Source organism: Leishmania infantum, chromosome 25, assembly GCF_000002875.2.
Source record: "Leishmania infantum JPCM5 genome chromosome 25".
NCBI classification, from domain to species: Eukaryota; Euglenozoa; class Kinetoplastea; order Trypanosomatida; family Trypanosomatidae; genus Leishmania; species Leishmania infantum.
The window spans coordinates 95,255-119,542 of NC_009409.2; the positions used below are offsets into that span (position 1 = coordinate 95,255).

The 24,288-nt window shown below is 60.7% G+C and overlaps 9 protein-coding genes and 1 pseudogene across 10 annotated transcripts; all 10 read right to left on the bottom strand.

Moving 5' to 3' along the window:
* Nucleotides 1–201: 201 nt before the first annotated feature.
* Nucleotides 202–753, bottom strand: LINJ_25_0330 (conserved hypothetical protein; the record flags this gene model as incomplete). The annotated part of the gene is made up of 1 exon (XM_001466029.1): nt 202–753. One exon carries the CDS (start codon nt 751–753, stop codon nt 202–204), a length of 552 nt encoding a protein of 183 aa, XP_001466066.1.
* Nucleotides 754–1,946: 1,193 nt separating this feature from the next.
* Nucleotides 1,947–4,004, bottom strand: LINJ_25_0340 (conserved hypothetical protein; the record flags this gene model as incomplete). The annotated part of the gene is made up of 1 exon (XM_001466030.1): nt 1,947–4,004. One exon carries the CDS (start codon nt 4,002–4,004, stop codon nt 1,947–1,949), a length of 2,058 nt encoding a protein of 685 aa, XP_001466067.1.
* A 1,850-nt stretch (nt 4,005–5,854) lies between these two features.
* LINJ_25_0350 lies at nt 5,855–7,647 on the bottom strand (annotated as a pseudogene). Its single transcript is given in 2 exon segments — nt 5,855–6,658; nt 6,661–7,647. Coding segments are annotated over 2 exon segments (1,791 nt in total).
* Nucleotides 7,648–9,502: 1,855 nt separating this feature from the next.
* LINJ_25_0360 (conserved hypothetical protein) lies at nt 9,503–11,764 on the bottom strand (the record flags this gene model as incomplete). The annotated part of the gene is made up of 1 exon (XM_001466032.1): nt 9,503–11,764. One exon carries the CDS (start codon nt 11,762–11,764, stop codon nt 9,503–9,505), a length of 2,262 nt encoding a protein of 753 aa, XP_001466069.1.
* Nucleotides 11,765–12,544: 780 nt separating this feature from the next.
* Nucleotides 12,545–12,919, bottom strand: LINJ_25_0370 (conserved hypothetical protein; the record flags this gene model as incomplete). Its single annotated transcript, XM_001466033.1, has 1 exon — nt 12,545–12,919. One exon carries the CDS (start codon nt 12,917–12,919, stop codon nt 12,545–12,547), a length of 375 nt encoding a protein of 124 aa, XP_001466070.1.
* A 1,223-nt stretch (nt 12,920–14,142) lies between these two features.
* On the bottom strand, nt 14,143–14,682 carry LINJ_25_0380 (conserved hypothetical protein; the record flags this gene model as incomplete). The annotated part of the gene is made up of 1 exon (XM_001466034.1): nt 14,143–14,682. One exon carries the CDS (start codon nt 14,680–14,682, stop codon nt 14,143–14,145), a length of 540 nt encoding a protein of 179 aa, XP_001466071.1.
* Nucleotides 14,683–15,554: 872 nt separating this feature from the next.
* LINJ_25_0390 (conserved hypothetical protein) lies at nt 15,555–18,107 on the bottom strand (the record flags this gene model as incomplete). Its single annotated transcript, XM_001466035.1, has 1 exon — nt 15,555–18,107. The coding sequence occupies one exon, from the start codon at nt 18,105–18,107 to the stop codon at nt 15,555–15,557; it is 2,553 nt and encodes an 850-aa protein (XP_001466072.1).
* A 1,401-nt stretch (nt 18,108–19,508) lies between these two features.
* On the bottom strand, nt 19,509–20,114 carry LINJ_25_0400 (conserved hypothetical protein; the record flags this gene model as incomplete). The annotated part of the gene is made up of 1 exon (XM_001466036.1): nt 19,509–20,114. The coding sequence occupies one exon, from the start codon at nt 20,112–20,114 to the stop codon at nt 19,509–19,511; it is 606 nt and encodes a 201-aa protein (XP_001466073.1).
* An 882-nt stretch (nt 20,115–20,996) lies between these two features.
* Nucleotides 20,997–21,299, bottom strand: LINJ_25_0410 (hypothetical protein, unknown function; the record flags this gene model as incomplete). The annotated part of the gene is made up of 1 exon (XM_001466037.1): nt 20,997–21,299. The coding sequence occupies one exon, from the start codon at nt 21,297–21,299 to the stop codon at nt 20,997–20,999; it is 303 nt and encodes a 100-aa protein (XP_001466074.1).
* Nucleotides 21,300–22,709: 1,410 nt separating this feature from the next.
* On the bottom strand, nt 22,710–23,597 carry LINJ_25_0420 (conserved hypothetical protein; the record flags this gene model as incomplete). Its single annotated transcript, XM_001466038.2, has 1 exon — nt 22,710–23,597. One exon carries the CDS (start codon nt 23,595–23,597, stop codon nt 22,710–22,712), a length of 888 nt encoding a protein of 295 aa, XP_001466075.2.
* Nucleotides 23,598–24,288: the final 691 nt, after the last annotated feature.

Genomic DNA, 24,288 nt, shown 5'->3' on the forward strand with positions numbered 1-24,288 from the left:
CATCCAACTGTGTGTGTGTGTGTGTGTGCGTGTGTGTGCGTATGAGAGTATTGATTTCGTGTTTGAGTCTAGTGCGGGCATACAACAATGGACGAGAGAGAGAACAAGAAGACACTGAAAACGGTGACGTGTATGCGCACGTGCACATGGAGACAGAGAGAGGCAAGCGTTGCACCCATGCATCTGTGGCCTTGCGCGAGATTATGCGTAAATGAGGCCGGCCTGCTTCATTCCACGTCCCATCACTGTGAAGGACATCTTCACGGTGCCGCTTGTCACTGTGTGCAGCTTGAAGCGTTGTTCGTTGTCGGCAATGAGAGAGTTGTCGCGGAGCACCGGGTAGCCGCCCATGACAGACAGGCGAAGCGTCTGCCACAAGCGCACAAGTGCGCTGGAGCTCCACAAATTCGGCCTCCACGTCGACAGGCACAGCTCCTGCTCCCCGCCGCCAGGCATGGGCAAGTACGCGGTGCCGTAGCCGCCAATATCCTTGCAGCCGTAGCTATCGAGCTGCCATACCTGAATCGCGATCTTCGGCCAACCCTGCACGCTGTTAAAGCTGTAGTGCACATCGATGGGGTAGTTCCACGGGATGCCGTCGCTGCCGCTGCGCATCACGTGTGTCGAGCCGGAGGTACGCCCCTCGACGGCGGTCCACTGCGTGCCCGTTATCATCTCGTAGCTGCAAAAGTAGCTGCTGTCGCCGAAATCGTGGCCGCACACGATCTCGCCGACGATGTGCAGCTCCGACATGGTGGATAAGCAGCAACACTCGCCAGTACACCGGTGGAAAGGGGAGCCAAATGCCAGCCGTCACTACGCAAAAAGCGATAGAGTGCAGTCCTACAGCAGCAGGAGAGGACGGCGAGGGCTGCACAGTAACGTTGCAGAGTTCGTCCGGTATCGCCCCTCTCTCTCTCTGGCTTCAGCTTTTTGGTGTTCAAGTTTGAGTCTGCAGCTTGAGGTGAGTCTGTGTCAGCATGCGCCCTATGTGTTTACGGCCTTGTGAGTCTATGTGTGCATGCCCGTGTTTGTACCGCCACACGCAAGTGGAAGAGTGGCGTCGCCTACTCTGCCTAGTAGCCACCCCAGATGCAGCCCCTTGGAGTTGGCACACCGGCTAGTAAGCAAGGTCGGAAGCGGGCGAAAGTGCTGCTGCACTGGCAATCATGACAAGCAGGAAAGAATTTGGACGGACGGGCAGTGTATTCTGGTGCTACACGACAGAGGACAGATACAGACAGAAAAGAGGAGTGCCGCGTAGTTGAAGAGCAGGGCAGACAGTGGGATGGCAATCGCAGAAGCACCAGCACACAGAGAGAGAGAGATGATCAACGTCAACTTCACTGCATGGAGCTGTCAGCGGCGCAGGAGTTCCTTCATGATTACATATGGTTGAGGATGCGTGTGTCAAGGCAATCACGACACGAACCTTCGCAGACATGAGCTCACCCCCTCCACACGCACACACACACACACATACAGCCCCCTCGTATCCACCTGACCTTCACGCTCACCGCTGCAATGGCATTACTTGGCAGTGCGTTGGGCGGTGCACAAGAACAGGAGATGCGTTGGGCGCCCTCAAGAGAGAGAGAGAGGTCGACGGGTAGCGGTTGACAGAAACGAGAACAAAAAAAAAATGAAAAAAAAAACGAACAAGCGCGCCATGTGTCTAAAAGGCAATCAGGAAAGAGAGGGAAGATGAGCCGCCTCCGTCTAGCATTGTGTGCGCATCTACTCTAGCCGAAACAGCAGCACCGAAGCGACTTTCCTTGCGTGATCAAAAGCGCCAGCGCGCATACACAAGGTCAGCCATCATCACATCTCATGAGCGTGCCCACCTCACCTCCGCCTCCTACGCGTATGTGTGCGCGCCATCGTCTACGATCAAGATGGGGAGGAGGGTAAAGCGGGGTTGAGGAGTTCCAACTGCGCGCGCACACTCAGGCAGAGTACAGAAGCTCAGCCAAATCCATCTCGGCGGAGAAGACGGCCACTGGAAAGAGTGGTGCGGGGTGACGAGCGGGGCAGAAGCGAAATGCGACGCCCATGGAGACACCCTCTACGTAAAACTCCAGCTCCCCGTGCTCCAGGTCCAGTCGTGCAGCCAGCTCCGATCCCGGCGCGTACGGGGCACCGTAGGGGCGTTCTGCGCCAGCGGAGGTGGTAGTGCTCACCCCCTGCGCGATTGCCCCGGTCGACAGGTACAGAAACGCGGGTGCCTCCGTCCCGTAACCTGTGAAGGCGCGGGTGGCGAATCCGAACGCCAGTGCGGGTGCGCGGCGCACCCTACCACCGCCGCCTCCACGGCCGCGCCGCTGCCGCCCCGAGGCGCGATGCATCGTCGTCGGCGATTCCCAGCGAAACGCGAAGGTCAGAGAGCCGCGCGTCAGGCCGAGGTTGCCCATCGCGTAGAAGGGGATAACCAGACGCTGCAGCACGTCTTCAAGACGTCCCTCGTACTCCCGCTCGATCAGTGCCAGCGCGTCCGTGGCGTCCGCTTTACAGACATATCCGTCGCTCGAGACGACGATGTTTCCGCTGTGTGCGATATCCCAGCGAAGTTGCCGCTGACGCCCACACGAAAGGGGCGCGACCGGGTCGGCATACGACCCTGTAGAGGGCGCTCGCCGCACTAGCGGAAGCTCGCCAGTGGTACGCAACGGAGGAGACGACGACGGTAGTGCCGGCGGCGTGCTTGACCAGAGGGCCGGGGTAGTGAGACGGTAGCGTCGCTGATGCGCACGGCAGGCTTCGAAGGACGCTGTTGCGCATAGCACACCAGTGCCGCTGGGTGGGCGCAGCGCTTCTTGAATGCGAGCTAGCTTCTGCTTGTAGGCTTCGTACAGGCGCTGCTCCTCGTCCTCGTGCATGTCGGTCACCGCGCGCTGTGCAGAATTCGGCTTGCGCGGTGATGCTCGTGATCCGTCCCCTTCAGAGGGCGGCGGCGACGGTGCGGGTCGCTGTGAAGTACGGCGCTCCTCTGACCGCACAAGCGCCCGTTGTGGAGAAGGCGACGAGGCCCCAGCACGCGTTATGGGCGCCGAAGCACACTGCTCGCTTGTAGAGAGCGACGGAGCTGCTTCCTTTGGGGGGGTGCACGGCTGCGGAGACGAACGCTGAGGGCTTGGGGTCTTGGATGGGTGCGGTTGAGGCGACACTGCTGAGCCTTTAGCTAAGCCATTGGCGGCAGCCGCTGGTGTCGCCAAGAAGGGCGATGGAGGCGCGCTGGGCTCGGCGGGTTGCTCCTGCGGCCTCTTGCTGGCGGCGGCAGGAGGCCCACAAGCGTCCACGCCGCCATTTGCCCCCCGCACATAGAGGCGGGCCTGCACATGTGCCGATGGCGGTGACGGAGAGCTGGGAGGCGCTGGTGCCTCCATCGAAAAGGCTCGCAACTCCTCGCCGACCTCATCGTGGGCGCATTCGGGTGGCGGTGAAGAAGACGCCTCCGACCCGCCGTAACGTGATGCGTCGCCCGCAGCCTCCGAGGAAGGGGTTCGACCACACGGCACCGATACAGAGAGCCGTGCGGCAGACGAGGACAACGGCGACAAGCGGGCTTCCAACCGCTGCCGCTGCTCCTCGGCAAGCTCTCGCTCCAGCTGCAGGATTTGACGCTGCCGCTCCGCCTCGCTAAGCGCTGCACGTGCTTCTGCCTCGGCCGACGGCCCTGCTGCTACTGCTGAGCGCAGAGGCGGCGCCGGTGCCGTCCAGCTGCCGTATGTGTAGGGGTTGGACGACAGTGGCGGGGGTACGGCATGCGATGCGGACGCGGCACTCGAGATGTAGGGGTCTGACAGGTACGCGGACGGATATGTGGCAGAGGCACTTAGCGCGCTGTACAAGTTCGGCGTCATCGCTTCCGTGTACGACAACAGCGCCGACGCGTCGCGCACGGGAGACGGAGTTCCACTGAGTGGAATGGCAGAAGGGAACGGAGAGGGTCGCTGTTCGCCTCCGCCGAGCGACAGGGCAGACAGGAAGCCTTCATCGGAGATCATCGTGTCTAGTGGCTGCGTGGCACAAGCTGCTTGCTTAACTGCCGTGGGGGCAGCACGTCGCTGAGTACGTCTATGTTTTCGAACGTGGTGAGTCGGAGAGCGGCAATGCTCTTCGAGTAGAAGGAAAAAGAAACGCGGCTCCTTCGGCTGCCCTGCCCCACCGCTCATGTGAGGTTACGCCGACCGCAAACGGCAACCACAACCCCACCCGGTGCCGCCGCCTTCTTCTTGACTTTGCCCACCTCATGAGAAGGGACGAAGGACAACCGTTTGAGGAAGACAATCGCCGCATTGACAAGAACGCATGACGCCGTGGGTGCGCGTGAGCGTGTGGATAAGCTCGGCGAGTGGATATCAAGGTCGTGGAGAGCACGAAAATGGCACAGATACGGTCAGCAGCACATAAGAGGCGCTGTGAGTCTTCACAAGCGCTGCCCCGTCACCAATGAAACGGTGTTGAATGCACGTCCCCACAAGGTCCACAGAAGCGTGCTAGCAGGCAGACACAGAGCTATGGAAGCGCCTGTGCGAAAAAGCGGCGGCCCACTGCATCGCACACGGCCCCATCCCTGACGATAGCTGGTCGGCAGCCAAGGTACCACAAGCGGAGGCAGCGAAGGCTACACATATTCCGGCCCTTATGCAGAGTCACACATACACGTATACATACTCATCTATATATACACACACATTTATACGCTCGCAGACATCATCCAAGACTATCTCCCGCTTGACCGCCGAAACACAGGTGCAGCAGAGGATGGTCCCGGCGCAGCTGCGCGTTTAATGGTGTCACCTTCTTCCCACCGCCTCTTGGCCGCTTTCTTCCTCACTTTGCCTTCGCTTATTACTTTGGAAAACAACAACACAAATCCGGAGCGCACGTCGTGGGCGCTGCCTCCAACGTCGCTGTTTTGTGCGCTGCATGTGCGCAACCATTTGGGCGTATGGGTGGCTCCGTTATCCTCGCATACCGCACGACACGCGCGACAACGTGTACGTGATGGAGGCGGGGAGAGCTGGCAAATTATAATAATAACTAAGCAATGCTTCTTTCTATCAGCCGTCGTGCGTTCCTCTCCGCGCCAGTGCTGCTGCCCGCTGAAAACGTCGCTGCGCACACGTCGAATGAATGCCAGTGAGCTCCTCATCCCTTCTCCAGCGGGGGATGCGGGCTGCACACACACACACACGAGAAGACACGAATGATGCGCAGGTACGAGCTCCCGAACTCTCCTGCGCACACGCGCACAGACCGCACGAGAAACGTGAAGAGAACACACGAAATCCAAGCACAGATCGAAGGAGGGGGGAGGGAAGGGGGGGCTTTACAGCGGCACCGGCATCACGCACGCGCGCGCGTGTGTATGGGCATAGAGAGAAAAACATACAACAAAAAAAAACGATAAGAAAGCAACGGCAACAACACCTTAGCACGCACGCTCGCAGGCGCACATACAGAGCGAGAGAGACGAATGGCTGAGCTAAGGATAAGGAGGACAGAAAGACAGAAAGGAAGACGTTGAGAGACATGCTAGCACGGGGGTGGGGTGGGTGGGTAAAGAATCGGACCAGAAGAGGGAGGAGATCCTCCAGATACACATACAGACAGGCACGCAGACCGGTCAACTGTACTCGTTTAGGTGCGGTGTGTGCGCGAGGAGGCACACGGAGCATGAAGCAAGGGTACAGAAAGACAGACTGTGATTGAGTGAGAGGGGGAAAAGGGACACTGACATGCAAGTGAGTCACGTCGACCTACGCACCCAGAGATGCGAGCGAATGGCACCCGCGACGGGAGACGCCGTGGCCGTGGGGAAAGACGGGCACCCATAACGACCCTCGCATCACGGGCATGCCTGCAACACCTGCCGATCAGACCCCTTCATCTGGTTGGGGTAGAGGCGCACGCACTCGGCAGCAGCGATGCTCGTAGCGTTACGGTAATTGCCATCGCGAGTGAGGATGACGCCGACGCAGACATCGACGCACGGCAACAAGCACTCCTCGTCCGTCAGGATTACCTCCACGTGGTAAATATTCTTCGCAAGCGCCGTGGCACGAGACATATCGGGGAGGACATGAGTGGCGCAGCAGAGAGGGCGGACGTCCCCGGCAGTGTGAGTGTCTTCCTCGATGCAGCCCACTTGGAACCAGTGGTGGCACCTCGTCTCGATGATAGGGTTCTCGCCTTCGACCCGGCACAGACAAATGGCGCACGTGTCAAGGACATCATCGACGCCCACCAGCCGACTGCTCGTCCCGAGCACCTGCGGCAGCAGTGTTGGCCCGTGGGGAAGAGTGTTGCCACCGAATAGCCGATGGAACGCGTGACTGCTCTTCGCTGGCATCGCCGAATGCGGCGTTGCAGCCGGTACATCTGCTGCCGAGCTGCGAGTCGCACCAGCACGCAATAGCATCTGCATCCTGTGACGCACCGCCACGCGCGACCGCCAGTCCGACTCTGGACCAAGTCACTGGGCCAGCATCTCGTTCATACGCTGCACGTCAACACGCTTCTCGGCGTCGCTCAGCACCCGTGCGATGAGCCACGCGCCGTACGGCGCGAGGCTAAGCGTAAAGGAAACAACGATGCCGACACTTGCCATACAGCGCGTTACTGGTGGCTGCGGCGCTGCCGTGGCGAGTGTCGTTCACCTTACGCACTGGTGGTCCTCCAGGGGGGGGGGGGCTTGATCGCCGTACTCTTGGGTACTGCGGCCCCTTCCTCGGAGCCGAAGCTGCTGGTGGTGAAGCCGGCGACTGCGTCCGACAACTTGTCACTGTTCTCATGGCCTTCGGTAGCCGTAACAGAGTTGCTGGGAGCCTTGTGAGACGACAGCGACGCGGCAGTGACGCCAAGGTGCTGAAAGCCCGTGGAATCATGGCTAACAGAATGCCTGCGCGCACGGCAGCTGGCAGACAAGACCTTCACGCCAGCCGCGTGACCGAACGCGTAGGTGAAATGCGGCGCGTGCATAAGGGGAAGCAGGTGCTGCTGTGGCTGCGTGTAAAAGAAGGCGGCGTACGTCATGCACGCGTCCAAGCCATAGCTCTTCCTGTGGCTAACTTGCGCATCGCTGCGCATATTGTACTTCGACTGCGCAGCGTCCGCCTCTTCATTGTCATAGACCATAGCCTGGAAGCCGACGCGGATGCCGCGCAGGCGACATGTGGCGCATGAGTAGCCAGCTGATACGTACGCACAGCCGGGAATCTCGAGCGGGTTGCACAGTTTTAGGTCTACAATAGCGTCACTGCGGGCAAAGGTCAGCTGCCTCGGCAGTCGCTCCAGCACGCTCATCACGTCCCTCACAGGACGCCGGGCGACGCAGGCGACGAAGTCATCATCATACTCCGGGCCCGGCAACCACTCCAGCGCTGGAAGCTTACCGAACGGCTTATTGACCATATACACGAGCAGCTCCTCGTTGCGCTGCGTGCTCTGCGCCACGGCACAGTGGAGGTGCTCCTCTAGCAGTGACACCGGCCGCCTTGGGAAGGCCAGGACCGCGCTTATGAGCCGCTCCACTATGCAGAGGTAGGACTGCGCCTCTGACGTGCCGTGGGCGAGGATGGTCTGCGTGAAGAAGCTCCTGTACGTCCACCACGTATCGGCGTCGAAGCCGGCGTATTCTAGCATTACCAGAATTCGCCGTGCTGTATAGCGGAGTACTTCGACGTGCTTACTCCGCGGCAGAAGGCTATCCTCTGTGCTTCGGTGCCTCACGCTTTCTCACAACTGCTGCGTCCGCTAGAGCGCCTGCGCGGTAGATATCTGGCGAATAGACTTGTCGATGCCATGATAGGAAGACGCAGATGACATGTACACAGGCATGCCGAGCAGCGCCACGAAGCCGACAACAACGGCAAACGTACGGAAGCGCTGAAGGCGTGGAAGGGGAGTGTGTGCGTGTGTGTATGTGTGTGATGTATGGGGAAGACGAAGGCACAGAGACACATAGACAGAGGGAGACGGAGAGGGGGAGGGAGGCAGACGGAGAGTGCCGCCGAGCCTACAAAACGGTCGACGCGAACCAGCGCCAGATAACAGCACGAATTACGAACACGCGCCCGCGCACACAAAAAAAGGTAAAGAGAGAGAAACACGTTCGTAGCGAAGCGGGCACGGAAAGGAGGAGGAGCAGCAGCAGCAGCAGCAGCAGCAGAGAGAGGTGAGAAAGGAGGAAGGAGAGGCGGAGAGATACACTCAGGAGAGAGCACGAGGCGAGGAGGCAAACAATGGTGAAGAGAACACAATAATTACGAGAAATAGTAATAGAAAGGGAAAACGTATGCCCGAGAGGGAGGGGGTGGCCAGCACCGTCTCACCACTTCGCCCTCTCGCACCTCCTCTCTCTCCTCTTCCACTGATACTACGCACCGACGGCACCGACACAAAAGCAAGCCCGCAGGGGCGCCGCCGACGACTCAGGAGGGAGAGCAGGTATACAAACACACACACACAGATGAGAATCACTGCTCTGAAACACCACGACGATAGGGACCCGCTGTCCCTGAGCACGAGCAGAACAAGAAAAGAGACATCACCCAATATGCAATGTATGCCAGCCACCGTGTCTTCCCCTCCTCTCTGTCTGCGGTGCGCCTCGCCTGTGGCTGCTCTGTACGTGCGTGTGAGTGCACCCCTGAACGACGGGAGAAGGGGGGGGGGGCTGCGGTGTACGTGGGTGGGTATGTGAGGTGTGTGCTGCAGCTCTCAATAGCAATGCCTGGTGCAACAACGCACTTTACGCGAAGAAGAGGGGAAGAAAAGACGGAAACACGCGTGCCGCACACATGCAAGCAGAAACCTCTGATGGCGTGGTGAGAGACACAGCTCATGGTGCAGACGGGTAGCATGTGTGGGTTTGTGTGTGTATGTGTGTGGCCGGTAAAGGAAGAGGAAGCAGAGAGTGTGTGAGAATGTGCCAGAGAATCAGAGAGAGAGACGCAGGCAAGCACCAGGTCTATAGAAAAAGCTTCAACAAGGAGATGCACCTCCGTACTTGTCATCCTCCCACGCTTCAAGCCGGGCCACGTGAGCGAGCGAGCTGGCAACCGCAATCACTGTTTCTTCGTCTCCCTCTTCTGGTTTTCGGGCCCTTGAATTTCCATGGCTACGCGCACACGCGCTCTTAACGCGCGTACGCATGCGGGTGCATCTACCTTGCGACCATGCTCAAGACTCACTGAGAAGAATCTTTCTTAGATGCGCTCGTGAGCGCGACCGCATCGCTGTGCGTGCGTGTGTCGAGAAAGAGAGAGGATCACGTCTGCCCCATTAGAAAAAGCTCTGGGAAGCTACCCCTGAACACGCGGCGCATGCCGTCAAAGTCGGGGGGAGGGAGAGAGAGACAGAGAAGGCCTGGTGTGCCACAAAGGTGAAAAAGAAGCACACCAGCACCGGTGACGCGTCATTCTCTGTGCCAACTGCCCTTCTTTGCGCCCTCCCCCCGCCCTCCGCGCATGCACTCCTCACTTCCGCACCACGCCTGCTAGGGGGTGATAACTGGGGGTTTCCTAGGGCCGTCACGCCGCCGCAGTCGGTACATCTTCTGCTCCGTAAGGGAGCGGGAAGGGTGAAAGCAAGCCTCGACATGCACGCCCTGCTCACGAGCGGCGTGGCACACCTGCTCATTCGCGGTAACAATGATGGCGTTGACAGCGTCGGCGAGGCCAAAGACAATCTTGTTGCGTAGGGACACCTTGCCGCTGAGTCGGAGATACTCCACAGAAGTGAAGATGGGCAGCGGGGGCGGCCAAGGACAAGAGTGCGGTGCTGCTGTGCCACGTCCGGTAACACTTGGCGCGCCATCGCCGCCGTCGTAGCCGCCTCCGCTGCACATATGGTGTCGCAAAAACGTGGTGTCCACCACACTCACAAGGCGCAGCAGACGTGCAGCACGCGCGACTTCCCGTGGTCCCGCAATCGTCTCCAGGATCCACTTAAACTCCTCGTACGTGATATCCGCCATGACCCAGTTGGGCTGCTGATGCAGTGAGGGCAAGGCAGACGCGGCAGCTCTCTCAACTCGGTCACTATACTCGACCAGAAGAGTTGACTCGGCAAGAGGCACTGCTGCAGACGGTGCCGCAGCGGTTGCGGTAGCTGTGGCAGTGCCTTCGTGTGCGTTCTCGTCCGCGGAATCGGAGAACCGCTCTCGTGCCGCCGCCTCCAGAGGTCCGAGCCAGTCGAGCTCGGTCGGCACGATGAGAGCTGCGGGGATGGCCTGAGCGGGCTGCTTGACAGCTACAGACGGCTCTGCATCGGCCGCCGCGTTGTCGCACTGTAGCAGAAGGGCATGCTGTATAACCTGCTCCAGTGCATCTCTGGTGTACCAGACGGTGTGAGAACGCAGCGCCGGCTCTAACACCTCCGCAACGGCGCGGCACTCGACGACTTCCTTGCGCTGCTGCTCTCGCAATACGCGGAACGGTGCCAGCCGCTCCATCCGCACACTGTGGGGCAGGCCATCCTCGTAGCAGCTCTGGGAGCAAAGCGTGACCAACGCGGTCGTGTCGAGGCAAATAACCGCAGGAGACGGCGCCAGCGGTGGAAGCCAGGTGGTGGTGGCCGACCGAGTGGGTGCCACCGGCGGCCCTTGTGCTCGAATTCGTCGTCGTGACACCTGCACGGTGTGGTCTACTGAACGCAATGCCCAGACAACACCGTGCGCCGCAAAGAACTTCTCCAGCGCGGGCGGCGGCGGGTGGAGCAGCACCACGGCCACCTGAGCGGCACGTCGGTGCGGCAGGCAGGTCCGTTTCGCGCGCTCGAGGAGGGCGAGAAGCATGTCGGTAAAAGGGCTGGCACCATTCACGTCCAGCGCCTCCGCCTCGAGCTCAAGGTTGCGCGCCGTAGTCGTCTTCACCTTGATCCAGCGGTGCTCGCTGCTGGAGACCACATCCACCTCGATGCGCATGTCCTCCCCGAAGGAGGTCCTGTGCGCGGTGTTCGACCCGTTCACCGAAGCTGAGGTCACATACTGCGGCGGTCCCACGTCACCGCTCACGGGCACGTAGACCCCGGTGATGTCACGTTCGCGCTCAAGGCATGTGATAATAACGTCATAGTGTGACAAGGAGTTACACTGCGCACACGCCACTGCCGCCTCGAAGATGGCAGGTGGCACGACGAGCGAGTCGGGTGAGGTAGAAGACGTCGGCGCATGTGTGCACCCAGCCGCACTGAGTCCCTCTACCGCACGTCGCACATTGGCCGTCTCCTTACGGAGTCGGCTGCGGAGCTTGGCAATGCCTTTGCACGCCGCCAAGGTAGGTCTTTGGGGGCTCGCACGCGCCCTGCCGCTGATGGCCTGACATCCGCGACTGTCGTTTTCGGGGTGAGACGTCTGCGAGTGAGGTGCGGCGGTTGACACGGAAGCAACCTTTTCGGCTAACAGGCACTCCAGCCGGGAGTGGAGATCCTCTGCAACGCGCAGCAGCTGCACGAGAAACTTGCAGAGCGCGTGCGGCGAGCTCGAGGTGGTGAAGACCTCCTGGTGTCTGCCGTGTCCCTGACGCTGCCCGTGCTGCGCTGCATAAAGGTCCTTGCCAAAAGTGTCCGTGTCACCCACAGGCGCTTCTCCAGCGGCATCTGACGACACCGGAGATGTTGCGTCTGCGCTGTGCGTGCAGCTGCGGGACGTTGAGCTAGCGCCGCTGGAGTGGGAACTCACGTCCAAACGGGATGCCTCGAGCGCGTCTTCATCGTCGGCAGAGGATGGAATCGGCATCGCCTCATACAGCTGGTCCATGATAAAAGCCAGCACACTTAAAGAGCCGAGCAGTGGGTAGGTGCCGGGAGAGCGGGAGATGTGTGAGTGTCTGTGTCCTTAGGAGCTCCCCGCCCCTTACATCGTGTGGGGTGCGTCGATGCGGCGTGCACCTTGGTACAAGCCACACAGACGAGCCACCCGAAGATAGCGTCAATGGTGTCACAGACGAAGACGAGAGGTCATTCAGGCGCCTTGAACTGAGATCCGCAGCACCCACCGGCACGCGCACAACTTCGGGGCAGTGACGCGCAAAGAGAACGCTGGGCAGTAGGTGGCCTTTAGAGACAAGTGTAGACTTGGCAGAGTAAGGGTGGCGCAGCAAATCCCTCCGAACTCGCATTCCGCCAAGCCGCAGCCGCAGGCATAGCTGCCATTGTCGGAATTCGATCCGACCGTCTTTGAAGACGAAGAGACTACGATGGCGACGTGAATTTGGGGGGGGGGGGGGGCACGGTGGCACGCGCACGCACACAACCGCTTCAGGCGACTGCAGACGTGTCACCGTGTGTCGGAGGTTGAGGTAGTTTGGCGAGGTTACTCGTGTTGGCCAGCACAGCTGGCTGCACGCTTGCGCATCGGTAGTGGGAACAAGAAGCGCATTTGCGCGAACATATGAAATAATGCAGAAAGGGGGAAGGAGATGGGGGAGGGGGCGGCAGCAGATGTGTGCGGTAACGCAACCCCACCCTTTCGTTTGTCCAGAGGCTGCACAAATATTGGGGCGTCGGGAGACACCGGTACCCACGACTTGCGACCACATCAATCATTGACTTCATATCGCCACCAGTTCAGCCGCTTTTCTATGGGCCAGTCCCGCAACTGCTCATATTCGCGCTGCGACAGCTCGACGAGGCGGTGGTGGGTGTAGTCCTTCCCGTCGACACACCGGCCCCACAGTCCCACACGGGCCGATGGAACCTGGTCAAAATTCACGGTAACCGACGTGATGCCGCACCGTTTGCAGAGGCGGTAGCGCCGCTCGCGATCAAAATCCTTACGCATGTGCTTCTGGTTCTCCAGCCGGAAGGTGTCCTTCATGCGCTTGCTCAGCACGACGCCATTGCTGCGATTCAGCGCACCGAATTTGGTGAAGGAGTAGAGCGAGTTGGGCCCAAACACATTGGCGCGGGACATTGCTGAGTGCTGCTAGTGTACACGCACACGGTGACTGAACGACTAGAAAAATGCACGGCGAGACAGCCGATCGGAGGTGACAGCGTGCGCCGTGTGTGTGTGTGTGTGTGTGTGTGTGTGTGTGTAAGTGGGGAGTGCGCACTGGCAGTTAAAGGCGTCGCATTGGGTATCGGTGTGCCCAGTACGCTCATGGAAGCGCGATCAAACAAGGCAGCGTTTCCTTTTATCGAAGCGCAGAGAAGAGGGTAGAAGAGCGGATGCGAGGGTGTGTCGATGGGAGGTGGCCACATCTGAAAACGAAGATGAATGGGTGTTACGCGGAGATGCCCAGGCATTGCACATCCCGCCCTGCCCTTCCGTACCCCGCCGCGGTGTGTCGACTTTACGGCACGCACAAGGAGAAAAGGGGTAGCATGCGGCCCTGCGCGTACGCTTGCCATGCCACAATGGCCTGCTGCTGAGCCCTTCTTTCGCTTCATTTTTTGTTCTTTTCGGTTACGTCGTTGCACGATACGGCAGCTTACGAGAGACAACAAAACGAAAGGAAGGGAACAACCTCAGAGAAGAGGTGCGGGAGACAGCGAGGGTGCGGCGATCGTGTGAAGGGCTCGCATGCGCGGCTTCATGAATGGCGGCGGAGCGTGTGCATTTTTTTGTGTGCTCACTGACTTGCCCATAGACAGATGCGCACGCGTGCACGCACACTCGCATCCGTTGCCCACTCGGCGGAGAGCAGAAGGCCAGCAGCCGCAAACATAAGAAGACGGCGCACACATGCTGGACAAGGCCGCTCCTCCCTCCTCCACATCCACACACACGCACACGTGCAGAGAGAGGGAAAGACAATATCTCCACTGCGCACACACAGGCGAGCATAATGACAACGCTCCGGCGCGGCGCCGGCATCATCAGCGACGCTCACGACTGCAAGAGGTAAGAAGCAGCAGCAGCAGCGGCGGCAGATCGGTGTCCATCGCGCCGAATACCGCAGTACCGGCATGACTGGCCCCCTTTCAGGGAGTCCATAAAGCAACAGCACATCCGCGCAAGCGCGGAACACGCCAACGCAGTCACGGTAGGGAAAGAAGGGAGACGGCGGCGGCGGCGCTATGCACATACACACCACAAGAGCACATGGCAAAAAGGGCGCATGCGCCCACGGCAGTGTGCTTCTCTACCCCGGCCCATCCAGCACCACCACCCCCCATTCCCTCATCTGACGCTTAGAACACGTCGTGCTTGGACTTGCGCTTCGAGGCACGCTTCTCCTTCGCCTTGGCCGCCTCTACCGCCGCCTTCTTCGCGGCGGCCGCCCTCGACTTTTGATTCACCTTCGTGTTGCGCTTGATACGCGTGGCGACCACCTCCTCGAACTGCGGGTTCTCCTCAATCCACTCATCCGCGAAGGACTTGTAGCGACGACGCTTGTTGCGCCCCACATCGGCAAAGTAGCCGAACTCCATGAACTCGCTCTCCCCTACGCCGGCTGCCTTCTTGGGTGCTTGGTGCTGACGCTCTGGGTCCACAAAGTTGCGGTACTTGAGCAGCTCAATCTCCTGCTTCTGGTCCTCACTGAGCGGCCTCTTCTTCATGCCGTACCACTGCGAGAGCGTGTTCTTCTGCTCGCGGCGCTTCTCTCGAACGGCGTCCTTGCGGTCTTGGATGCCTTGCACCCCGTCGCGCCCACCGTAGAAGTCGCCAGAGCTCGTAACCGCCTTGGCCATCATGTCGGCCACACTGTCGCTGCTGCCGCTGGCAGGCATGGGCTGCAGCCAAACAAAGACAAAAAAGGGGAAGACTACGAGTACCGCTCTTGCTGAGCGCTGTGCTTGCAGCTGTTTCCGTCAAGGCCAACGCAGGCAGAGCGAGCGCCTCGCTGCTTGTTCCTGGAACAGTTGGCAGTGGTGCTAGGTAAACAAAGATGGGGGGGGGAATAAAAGAAACATCGGTGGCGGGGAGGTCATGAGGGCATCATCATCAGAGCAAACCACGAGGGAGGGAGGCGGAATACGGAAGGAGGTGTCGCACGACATCGCTGCCGGTCACGTACACCTCCACCTGCGAAACCAGTGAAAAGACGCGTGCGACACGTCAGCCAGATACCATTACACAGACGGTAACGCGGTCACTCAGGGCACGCCACTCGCTTACTCAGAACGCCCTCTGTTCTGCCTCATTGGGGAGGGGAAGGAGGAGGGTCGGGCACAGCAAGTGCACGAACACTCACGGGCGCGTCCCTTTTCAACAATGCACCTCAAGGCCTGCTTCCTGGAAGGCGTCACGCGGCCGCCGGCACGGTGGTGTCAGACGCTGAGCGCCACGACAACGGTCTCGTGTATGTGTGCATGTGTGTGTGCCACACTCCCACGAGCCGCACGTCGCAACCAAAAACCCAAAAAGTCCCACGAAAAAAAAAACAGAGAAAGCAGAAGACAGCCACGCATGTGCATAGGAGAGGCGGAGGCACCACACAGACGGCTTGGAAGGAGCTGAGGCGTGCGCAGCACACGAGCAAAGGCCATGGCGCAGGCGAGACATGCGCGCATGCGCATCCGCTACGGCGTCTCGCCTCCACCCCTTTCCGCGCGGCAGAGAGACAGATATTAGAAGAGGGCCGTTTTCCACGGCCAGCCCCTCACCGCAACTGCCGCGTTGCCTCCTGCAGCCGCTCCTCGAGCTCCAACTTCGCTTGCAACGTCTCCTGCAGAAGACACTGCAGGGAGCGTAGTCGACCCTCATCACCACCACGCGACACCGCTGCAGGGGTCAACACCCCAGCCGCCAACAGCTGGTTCATGGTGGAGGCGTTCCGCTTGAGCTCGCCCGTCAGCGCGGCACACCGCAGCTGCAGGTCCTCGATCATTGTCGTCAACTTCCACTTTTCCTCCTGCATCGTGGTCAAACGGTCGAGTAGCGCCTCGTTCTCCACCTGCACCGCCTCCCAGGTGGACATGTGCTCCGGGTTGTAGCGCCGTTCAATGTCGGTGACCTGCCGCGGAGACGCAACGACGAGGAGGTGCGTCGACGGGAGCGGATCGCCGCTGTCGAGGTCGGCGAGAGAAGAGGCGACAGGGCCGTTTTCGCCGTCGCTGCGGCAAACCCACGCCGCGGACGTGTCTCGCCAGCTGCCCGAGAAGGAAGGGCGCTGCGACGTCGTCGTCGGCGCAGCGGGGGCGTTGCTCAACGGCGCCACCGCGGATGGCGGTAACCGGCGCTGTACCTCCTCGAGCAACCTGGTCTTCTCGCTCAACCCGTCCTGAGACACAGTGAGCGCCTGGCGCAGCTCCTTGTTGAGGGCTAGCAACTGCTGCATCTCAGCCTTCCGCTGCGCCTCCACCAGCGCGATGCGTTGTTCAAAGGTGTGCTTGAGCTCCTCGAGTTGCCGCTCTCGGTCCACAAGCACGGCTGTGTCTGCGGCGGCCCCGAAAACCGGACTGTAGGGCACAGAGGGCGACGGCAAAGCGACACGGAGAGTCGTCACGGCGGCGTCCTCCATGCGCGACGACGTCGACGACGATGCCGCAGCGACAGTCGGTGTGGCCGGCTCCGGTGCCACTTTCGAACTCTCATTCGCGGCCGCGGTAGTCGTGGACTTGTCGCGATCACCGCGTTGCGTGGCGGAGTGTAGGCACTGCTTCCACACCACCTCTCGAACCTGGCAGGCTAGCACGCGCTTCAGCAGCTGCTTCGCTGCCGCTTCGTTCACACGTGCTTGCCGAGACAAGGCGAGCATCTGCCGCTCCCATTTCGCCTTTTCCTGCTGGTACTGGGCGGTACGGTCACGCAAGGCGATGCGCAGGCGGTTTGCGTCTCGCTCCAGCTGCCGGAGTCGCTCATCCTCCTCCTTGCGCGAGATTGCCCGCTCCAGCTCCAGCTCGCTCTCATTCACTTGCCGGCGGTACAGCAGCGCTGACGCCTTCAGCTCAGCGTTCTCTTTCTGGAGGGCCTGCGCCACCTCCTCCGCCTTGGCTCGCCGCGCCGCCTGCTTTTTTGCGTCGCGCGTGAGCCTGTCGGCCATGGCATGCAAGTCGCTGATTTGCTTTTCCAGCGCCTCTTTCTGGTACGCCTCGCTGGCTGTAAGCCGCGGTGCCGCTGCTGCAGCACGTGGTGCCGGGTGGGCCGCCGCCTCCATCGAGCTTGTCAAGAGGCGCTGCAGCTGGCCCTCCAGGTGCGCGTTTTTCTCCTGCAAAAACGCCTTCTCGCGCATCATGGTGGACATAGCTTCCCGCAGTTGTGCCAGAGCGTACGCGGCGCTCTCGTGTCGCAGGCGTGCCGCGCGCACCTCCGTCTCTCGCTCTGCCAAGCGCGTCTGCATATCTGCGAGTTGGTGCGCCGGAGAAGCCGGCGTGGTGCCTGCTTGTGGCAGTGACAGGGAGGTGGTGCTCACATCCGCGAGAAGCGCTTTGCGGAGCTCGGCAAGCTCCACCAGCGCAGCCTCGAGCCGCTTCCTCTCCATGGCCAGTGCGGTCTGTGTGGTGCTCAGCTCACTTTGAGTGCTAGTCAGAAGCCCTTGCGCAGCATCCAACGCAACGGCCCTGACTCGCAGCTCTGCAACCTCTTCGGAGAAGGGTGCAGTTGCCGGCGCACAGCTCGGCGTCATCGTCGACGGCTCCGCAGCCACCACCACGGCGCGCACAGCAGTGGTGGTTGAAGCCGCACCTGCCACACCCACCACCTTGCCGGTCACAGCCGTGCCGTGCACTACCCGGCCGGCAACGGCATGGGCCGCAGGCGGACTAGCACCCGTCGCCGTGGTGGCAGGGACGCCGCGCGCAACGACAGCGGCGGGGGCCGAGCTGGCGTCAGCAGCCGGGCGGACTTGTAAGGCAAAAGAGGGTGGCGGCGGCGGTGTCGACGTTGTCGGCGAACACCCAGCGAGTGGGGAGCTCGACTTGGCAACGCCGTCTGCAGCAGCAGAAAAGAGGGCGTTATACTGATCCCCCGCAGGTGTTCCGGCCCTGCTTGACACCAGTCGGCTCGTCTGCGTGTGCACGCGCTCGAGGCAGCGCGTCAGCTGCGCGCATCGCTCGTGCTGCTGCTCCAGGCACTGGATCAGCTCCGGCACGGTCGGTGGGAGCTGAACAATAGAGCTTGTGTACGACGCGGCCTCATCCTCCGTGGGGGGCGGAGCCGTTGGTGGTGCAGCGGCAGCCTGCGCGGAGGAATAGGTGGACGCCACCGCGGACATGGCCAAGCCTACACGAAAGATGAGAACGAGAGATGGAGGCAACGCAGAGGGGCGCCGGGTACAAAACCGAATCACAGCACGAACGCGCTGCGCCGTCACTCAGTGCGGACGTGGCGCAGGCGCTTTGCCGATCCGACACGCCCCCCACGTCCCCCTCCTCCCGCACACAGCAAAGCCGGAAAAACAAAGGGGGCGGGGCACCGTGCCCTTGTGCGTGTGCGTGTGTGGTTGTGCACTTGCCACTCGACGTGGTGCGTCCACCCGCCTCTGCCACGGAAAGCGGCGTATGGCAAAACCCACCGAAGAAAATTGCGAAACGTCAGCACAGGTTTGTGTGTGTGTGTGTATGTGTGTGTGTGTATGTGTGTGTGTGTATGTGTGTGTGTGTATGTGTGTGTGTGTGTGTGTGTGTGTACATGGGTGTGGCCAGTGCTGTGAGAGGACAAGACGGGCTGGTGGTGAAGGGCGAGGGCGTGATTGTACGGCGTGAGCGTCAGAAGGCTCAGTTGGAAAGAAAACCGTCACAGGCAAAAACAGAGAGGAGCAGCCCCCCCCCCCGTCCTACAGCCGCTCGCACCACCAGCAAGATGGACCGCGTGTGTGCTATGCTCACCTGCGCCAAAAGGAAGAGAACGCGGTGAGGAGCGCACAGAAAAGCACGACAACCGGCGCACGATGGCACAAGGACAAGCGCCGCACCCACCGACACAGCTGCGCCAGGTAGGAAATTGGACACGACAAAGAGTAGAGGTGCTAGTGGTGGAGCAGACGCAGCAGGAAGATGGCAACCACGTCGCAGGTCAGCATCGGGGAGGGGGGTCGGGGAGAGCAGCTGAATAGGCATGAGAAAAGCGCAGCACCCAACACTCGTGTTCGCCCGGCGTGCGCTTCACCGTGAGGCGGCATGAGAGGCGTGTCGACGCCAGTCAACGCGAAGGTCGACAAAGTCCAAACAGATAGCATCCCTCTCTCCTCTCCTGGAGCTTGACGCCTGTGCCAGCGTTTGCGCGTCGCACAGCTTCGGCACACATACTGACACACTCGTGGCGTCTTCCTCCCTTGGCACACACACACACGCACACATACCGAAAATGCGGGGCCGAGGGGGAAGGGGCGACAGGAAACAACAGCGAAGTCGGGCGAAGCAGAGATGAAGAGAAGCAGGGCCAAACTCACGCACAACAAAACGATACGATGCGCAGGAATAGGCAGAGAGGCGGGAGAACTGAAGGAGCCGCCTGCAGATGCCGCGAGACGCGCCCGTTTCGGCCAGCCTACGCGCGCCTACCGTACCTCTGCACGTTCATACACATCTCCTTTCCGTGTAGCTGTGCGTGGAAGTGAAGGTGGGCGCAGAGGTGAGATCGCTAATACCACTCAATGGACAGGCGCGCAACACGGTTAGCTTGGCTGGATATCACGCAGGTGCGCCTCGGCGTAGGCGGTCCACTGCGCCACTCGCTCCCTCAGCTTTGCCATGTCGTCTGGCGTCACGTTGCGGCTCTCGTACGAGTACACGCGCACTTGCCGCTCTCGTTCGTTGAGCCGGGCCACACACAGCCGCTGCTGCACCGCATGCAACACCGTGCGCTGCACCGACACCGTGTCCTGAACGCCAAGCGCCCGCTCGACATCGTCGTACGAGAGGCACACGCCGTCAGGCGTCAGTGCGTGCTCGCTACATAAGGTGAGAAACGAAAGCAGCTGTAGCTTCGTCATCAGCTCCGGTTGTTGGGCGAGGAGGGCCTTGACACCATCGGACGTCTCATCGACGTCCGCTACCGTGTTGAAGGTGAGCAGCTTCAGCAACGCGATCGTGTCTGAAGTGCGGGCCGGTACTGCCGTCGCGTTCTGCCTCCTCATGCACGTCTGGAGCGCACTCAGGAGAGCCCCGTAGAAGAAGACGGAGGCATCCGCGAGGCCTGACTGCACCGCAGCAAGAGCATCTGCCGCTGTCGTTGCCTGCTGCACCCTGACCACGTAGGACGCGCCACCTAAGGAGCCCATCTCCACTGAGAGGGGGGGAGAGGAGTGGATGGGAGAAGAGAAGAGAGTTAGGCACCCCGTTGCGAGAGCGGCAGCGAAGCAGGAGAGAGCAAAGAGACCCCGCCAGCATTAACGGAAGCGGCCCCTGCGCCTTGTCGGACGCGTGTAGCCCTCAACTCCCTCCCTTCCCGTCCCCCCGTCGCATCAGACAGGCACTGCTGTTGTCCGATCAAGGCGATGAACGTCGGGGACGCCTGCAGTGCGGCACAGATGCACATCTCGTCATGGTGAGTGACGCGAGCGAGGTGCAATGGGAAGGGAGGGGGCGAAGCGGCAGAGACGATAAAAGGCGGGAGACGGTGGTGAGAGCGAGAGGGAGGGATCGTGCTTTCGGTGGTGGTGGTGTTAACTGTCATGTTGGTGGTAGCGGTGCGGCTTCACCAAGGGAGGTCCGATCAGGCATGTGTCGCCACACCCACACCTAGAGACGTGCACACCTGAAGACCGACATCCACAGAAGAGATGAGCCAGGAGAAGAAAGAAAAAGGGGGGCAGTAATAGTGCAGGCAAGACCAGCGCACAGATCCAGAAGGCGGGCGCTGAACAGGTCACTCATGTCCTCTCTCCCTCGGCATGCTCTCCGCATGCTTCTTGGCAGCAAGCGTGAACTACTAGATGGGATGTGGAAGGGTGCGGTGGTGCGTTCCCCCGTAGCAGCAGCAATCGCGGACTGCGTGGATGGTCCCTCTCTCGGAAAACGGGAGGGGGGAAAGGGGAGGAAAGAGGACACACGCGCCTGCGTTTAGCGGAGCGCAGCACTCAAATGACGCCGCAGTGTGTCTCTGAGAGAAGCAATAAAACGCTCCGCTGTGTGTATGTGTGAGTGTGCGCGGTTTGCGGGACTCACCGTCCTTCAGGTGGCTTAGGGCCGTGACCGACAGTCCCCGCCTGCCCACCCCCTGCCGACAGTGACTGCTGCGGCTTCTGCACTGCGTCACGGTTGAGGTACGCGCGCACTACATTGTAGCTGGAGCGGATGTCATTAGCGACCTCACGGGCAGCGGCGCCGAGCCACAGCCCGAACTTCTCGCTGGTCAAGTCGCGCTCCATGCGAGCCGCCTTCTCCGCCACGCGCTGCACCAGAGGCGTATTCGATGCCTCCGAGACGAGAGTTTTGTAGACCAAACTCTTAAAGAAGGCTTTCATGGTGTAATGTTGTGTGAGAATTCTGTTAAAGGCGTGGCTGTCCCGTGGAGTGTGCTCTCTCCACTCTCCCAAGGCAGGGAGAGGCCTGCAACGGATGCAAGGATGCCGACTGCAGCAGAGACTTCTCGTGGGTGCGCACCTCTTCAAACGCGGTGCTGAGCGCGCTGCTCCGTGCGTTGTGTGACGCGGGACACTGGCAGGGGCGCGCCAAGCGTGCCGGACACACCGACAGGGTGACGGTTGTGAAGAAACAAGAAGGGAAGAGCAGGAGCCGGAGAGAGGGAGAGAGCGGGTGCAGTCTACACCAGTGGAGACGCTCACGCAGGAGAAAGAACGGTGCGCTAGCATAGCGCCTCGGCGCGTAGGTCATTGGAGGAATCCAATGGCAGCGAGCAAGACAGTCGACAGTGGGCGCCTTGACTCAGATATATATACGCATAGATAGACTAACACGCCGTTATTTCGACGGCGGCAGTCGCAACAGCCTGCCACCGTCGAGCACAAGTGCACGCATCGCCCTCTGTCCACTCGGAGATGGGTCTGAGGACAACAACGCACACACGCTGAAAGAGGCGGGTGATTACGACCAGCGAGGCGGACAGCGCCAGAGGAGAACAACAAACACCGTGCTCAGGCATACGGACACGTGCACACACAGACGCCCAAGCGCGAGCTCTGGGGCGGCATGGCATCCCAGCGCAGTCGCTGGTTGTGCATGCAAATGCGCGAGCGGCACCTCGCTGGTCTTTTTTTTTCCGGGGTGTCGAGCGCAGAATCGGTGTTAGTGTTGACGCCGCGCACCCACTCCTCCCTCAGGTCTGCCCTCCCTTGGCCATTCTTGGGTCGGGTGCTCCCTCTACCTCTCCCCGCGGCGACGACGGCGCAGTTCGAGTCGCGCACGCCCGCACACACAGGCGCAGAGCATGCGTGAGAGATGCATGCGTCGTGCGCCGGGGCACTGCAGCACACGACGGCAACATGCCCCACTTCACGCGCGCGGGTATATCGCAGTAAAAAGGTGCTGCAAGGAGGCGGAGGCCGGAAAGAGGAGAGAAATAGGCGGCGAGCCCTTCAGCTTAGGGCGCACAGTCGTGCCCGCGACACATAGACACAACAACAGTGTCGCATCGGTATCCGACTACGCCAAGAAGCAGAGCCGCAGACGCAGGGGCTACGGAGAACCACGCATGGTTACCTTGAAAGGGTTGTGCGTTGGGTTGCCTTGCGCTCCACTTTCGCCCGTGTCTTGACACGCACAGCAAAAGCCGGTGCCTTGTTGCTCTCTTCGCTCACACCGCCGCAGCTGTGACCTGTGGGGCATCGCCACCTCACAAGCGTCAACGGTTTACTGCAGAAACGGAGGCGCAAGAACGAGGTGTCAACGCTGCGGCTGCAAGAGCATCGCCAGCACTAGTACGGGTAGGGCACCTTCTTCTTACCCTCCATCAGGTACACCGACTCCTTCGGAATCCTGTACTTGGTGATAAGCATGTCCGCCAGCTGATCCACCACGTTGCCCTGAATGTCGATGCAGTCCTGGTGCTTGCCCTCCTCCGCGGCACGCACGCCGGCGCCGCAGGAGAAGCGCTTGCGCCAGTCCCTCGACACATCCTTCAGGTTGAAGCCGAAGAGGTCCATGCCAAAGACAGATGTGATCATGCGTCGCCCGGTGCGTTTCTCCACCTCCAGCACGACAATGCGCTCTAGCGCCTTCTTGACGCCGCGCCCCTCCAGCATCGCCTCAAGGCGGTCCTTCTCTGTCAAGATGCGTCGCTTGCGGCCGCGCTCCTCGGCGTCAGCCAGATCTGCCGCGTACTCTAGTAGCCACGGCCGGCATTTCTCCACTATCCCACTGAACTCGCACATTTCCGCCGGAAAGGTGCAGATGGGGCAGTAGAGCACCTCCACGGCCCTCTGCCGCGTCACGATGAGAGGCTCCTCGTCGGCGTCCCCCTCTCTCGCCGCCTCCTCTGCCTTGTCGTCCTCGTTAGCGCCCTTGTCCGTGCCCTTCTTGCGCTGCACCTCCAGTTTCTTGAGCCGGTTGCCCCTGTACTCCTTCTTCTTCGTTTTCGGAGCATCATCGTCGCTATCCCTGCCGCGCTCCGAGCAGCGGCCGCTGTGTTGGTCGGGCGTGGCTTGAGCGCCATCAGCAGCAGCCGATGCACCGTTTTCATCGCCGCAGCCCTCAGCCTGTTCAGGCAACACTGTCGCAGGGGCTGAGTCGTGCTCCTCCTCACGCTCCCCGTCGCTGCAAGGCTGGGCGTGCGCCGTCGCCTTAGACCTCTTGCTGCGCCCCATAGCTTTATGCGGTACACACTTCTACGCCTCTTCTGTGTGAGTGGGCTGTCGAGGGATGGGGTAGGTATGCACGTGTGTGCTTCGCTTCCTGGAAAGGGCGGTGGTCGCACTCGCCGCTGGACACTGGCACACGTAACATGGTGGTGGCGATACGCGTGCGTGCGGGGTGCCGTATGTTCGATGCGAGACCAAGTCAGAGAAACATGAAAGAGATAAGTATGGCGGTTACGAGGCGAAGAAAGCATCGAAGACTCTCGCTCAGAGCCGTGCGCGACTATCACCGGCACGAACATGTTGGCGAGTGCTGGGAAAGAAGAGGGCGCTCTATGCATTGAGCGAGTAACGAGTACCGCTGCAGAGCAAGGGCACACGGACATCCCTGCATCGCCTCCCCAGCGTGAAGAGCAATCTCAAATGTTTGCCCGCATGGGCACTTCGCTGCCTCTGCGTGTTGCGACGCGTGAGAGGGAGAGGGAGAGTTCGGCGGAAGTCCGTGGCTGACCGGACAGGAGACACACACACACACGAATGAAGCCGGCGTGTGTGTTTACGTGTATGTGCGTTTGCGTGCGTGTGGGTTTGTGTGCGGCACACGAGCTGCCACCTTAGCTAGTGACAAGATGGCCCGAGTAGGCAAAGACGGAGAGCAACTTGATATGGTTAGGGATGTTGTTTGAGGGGGAAGCATCAG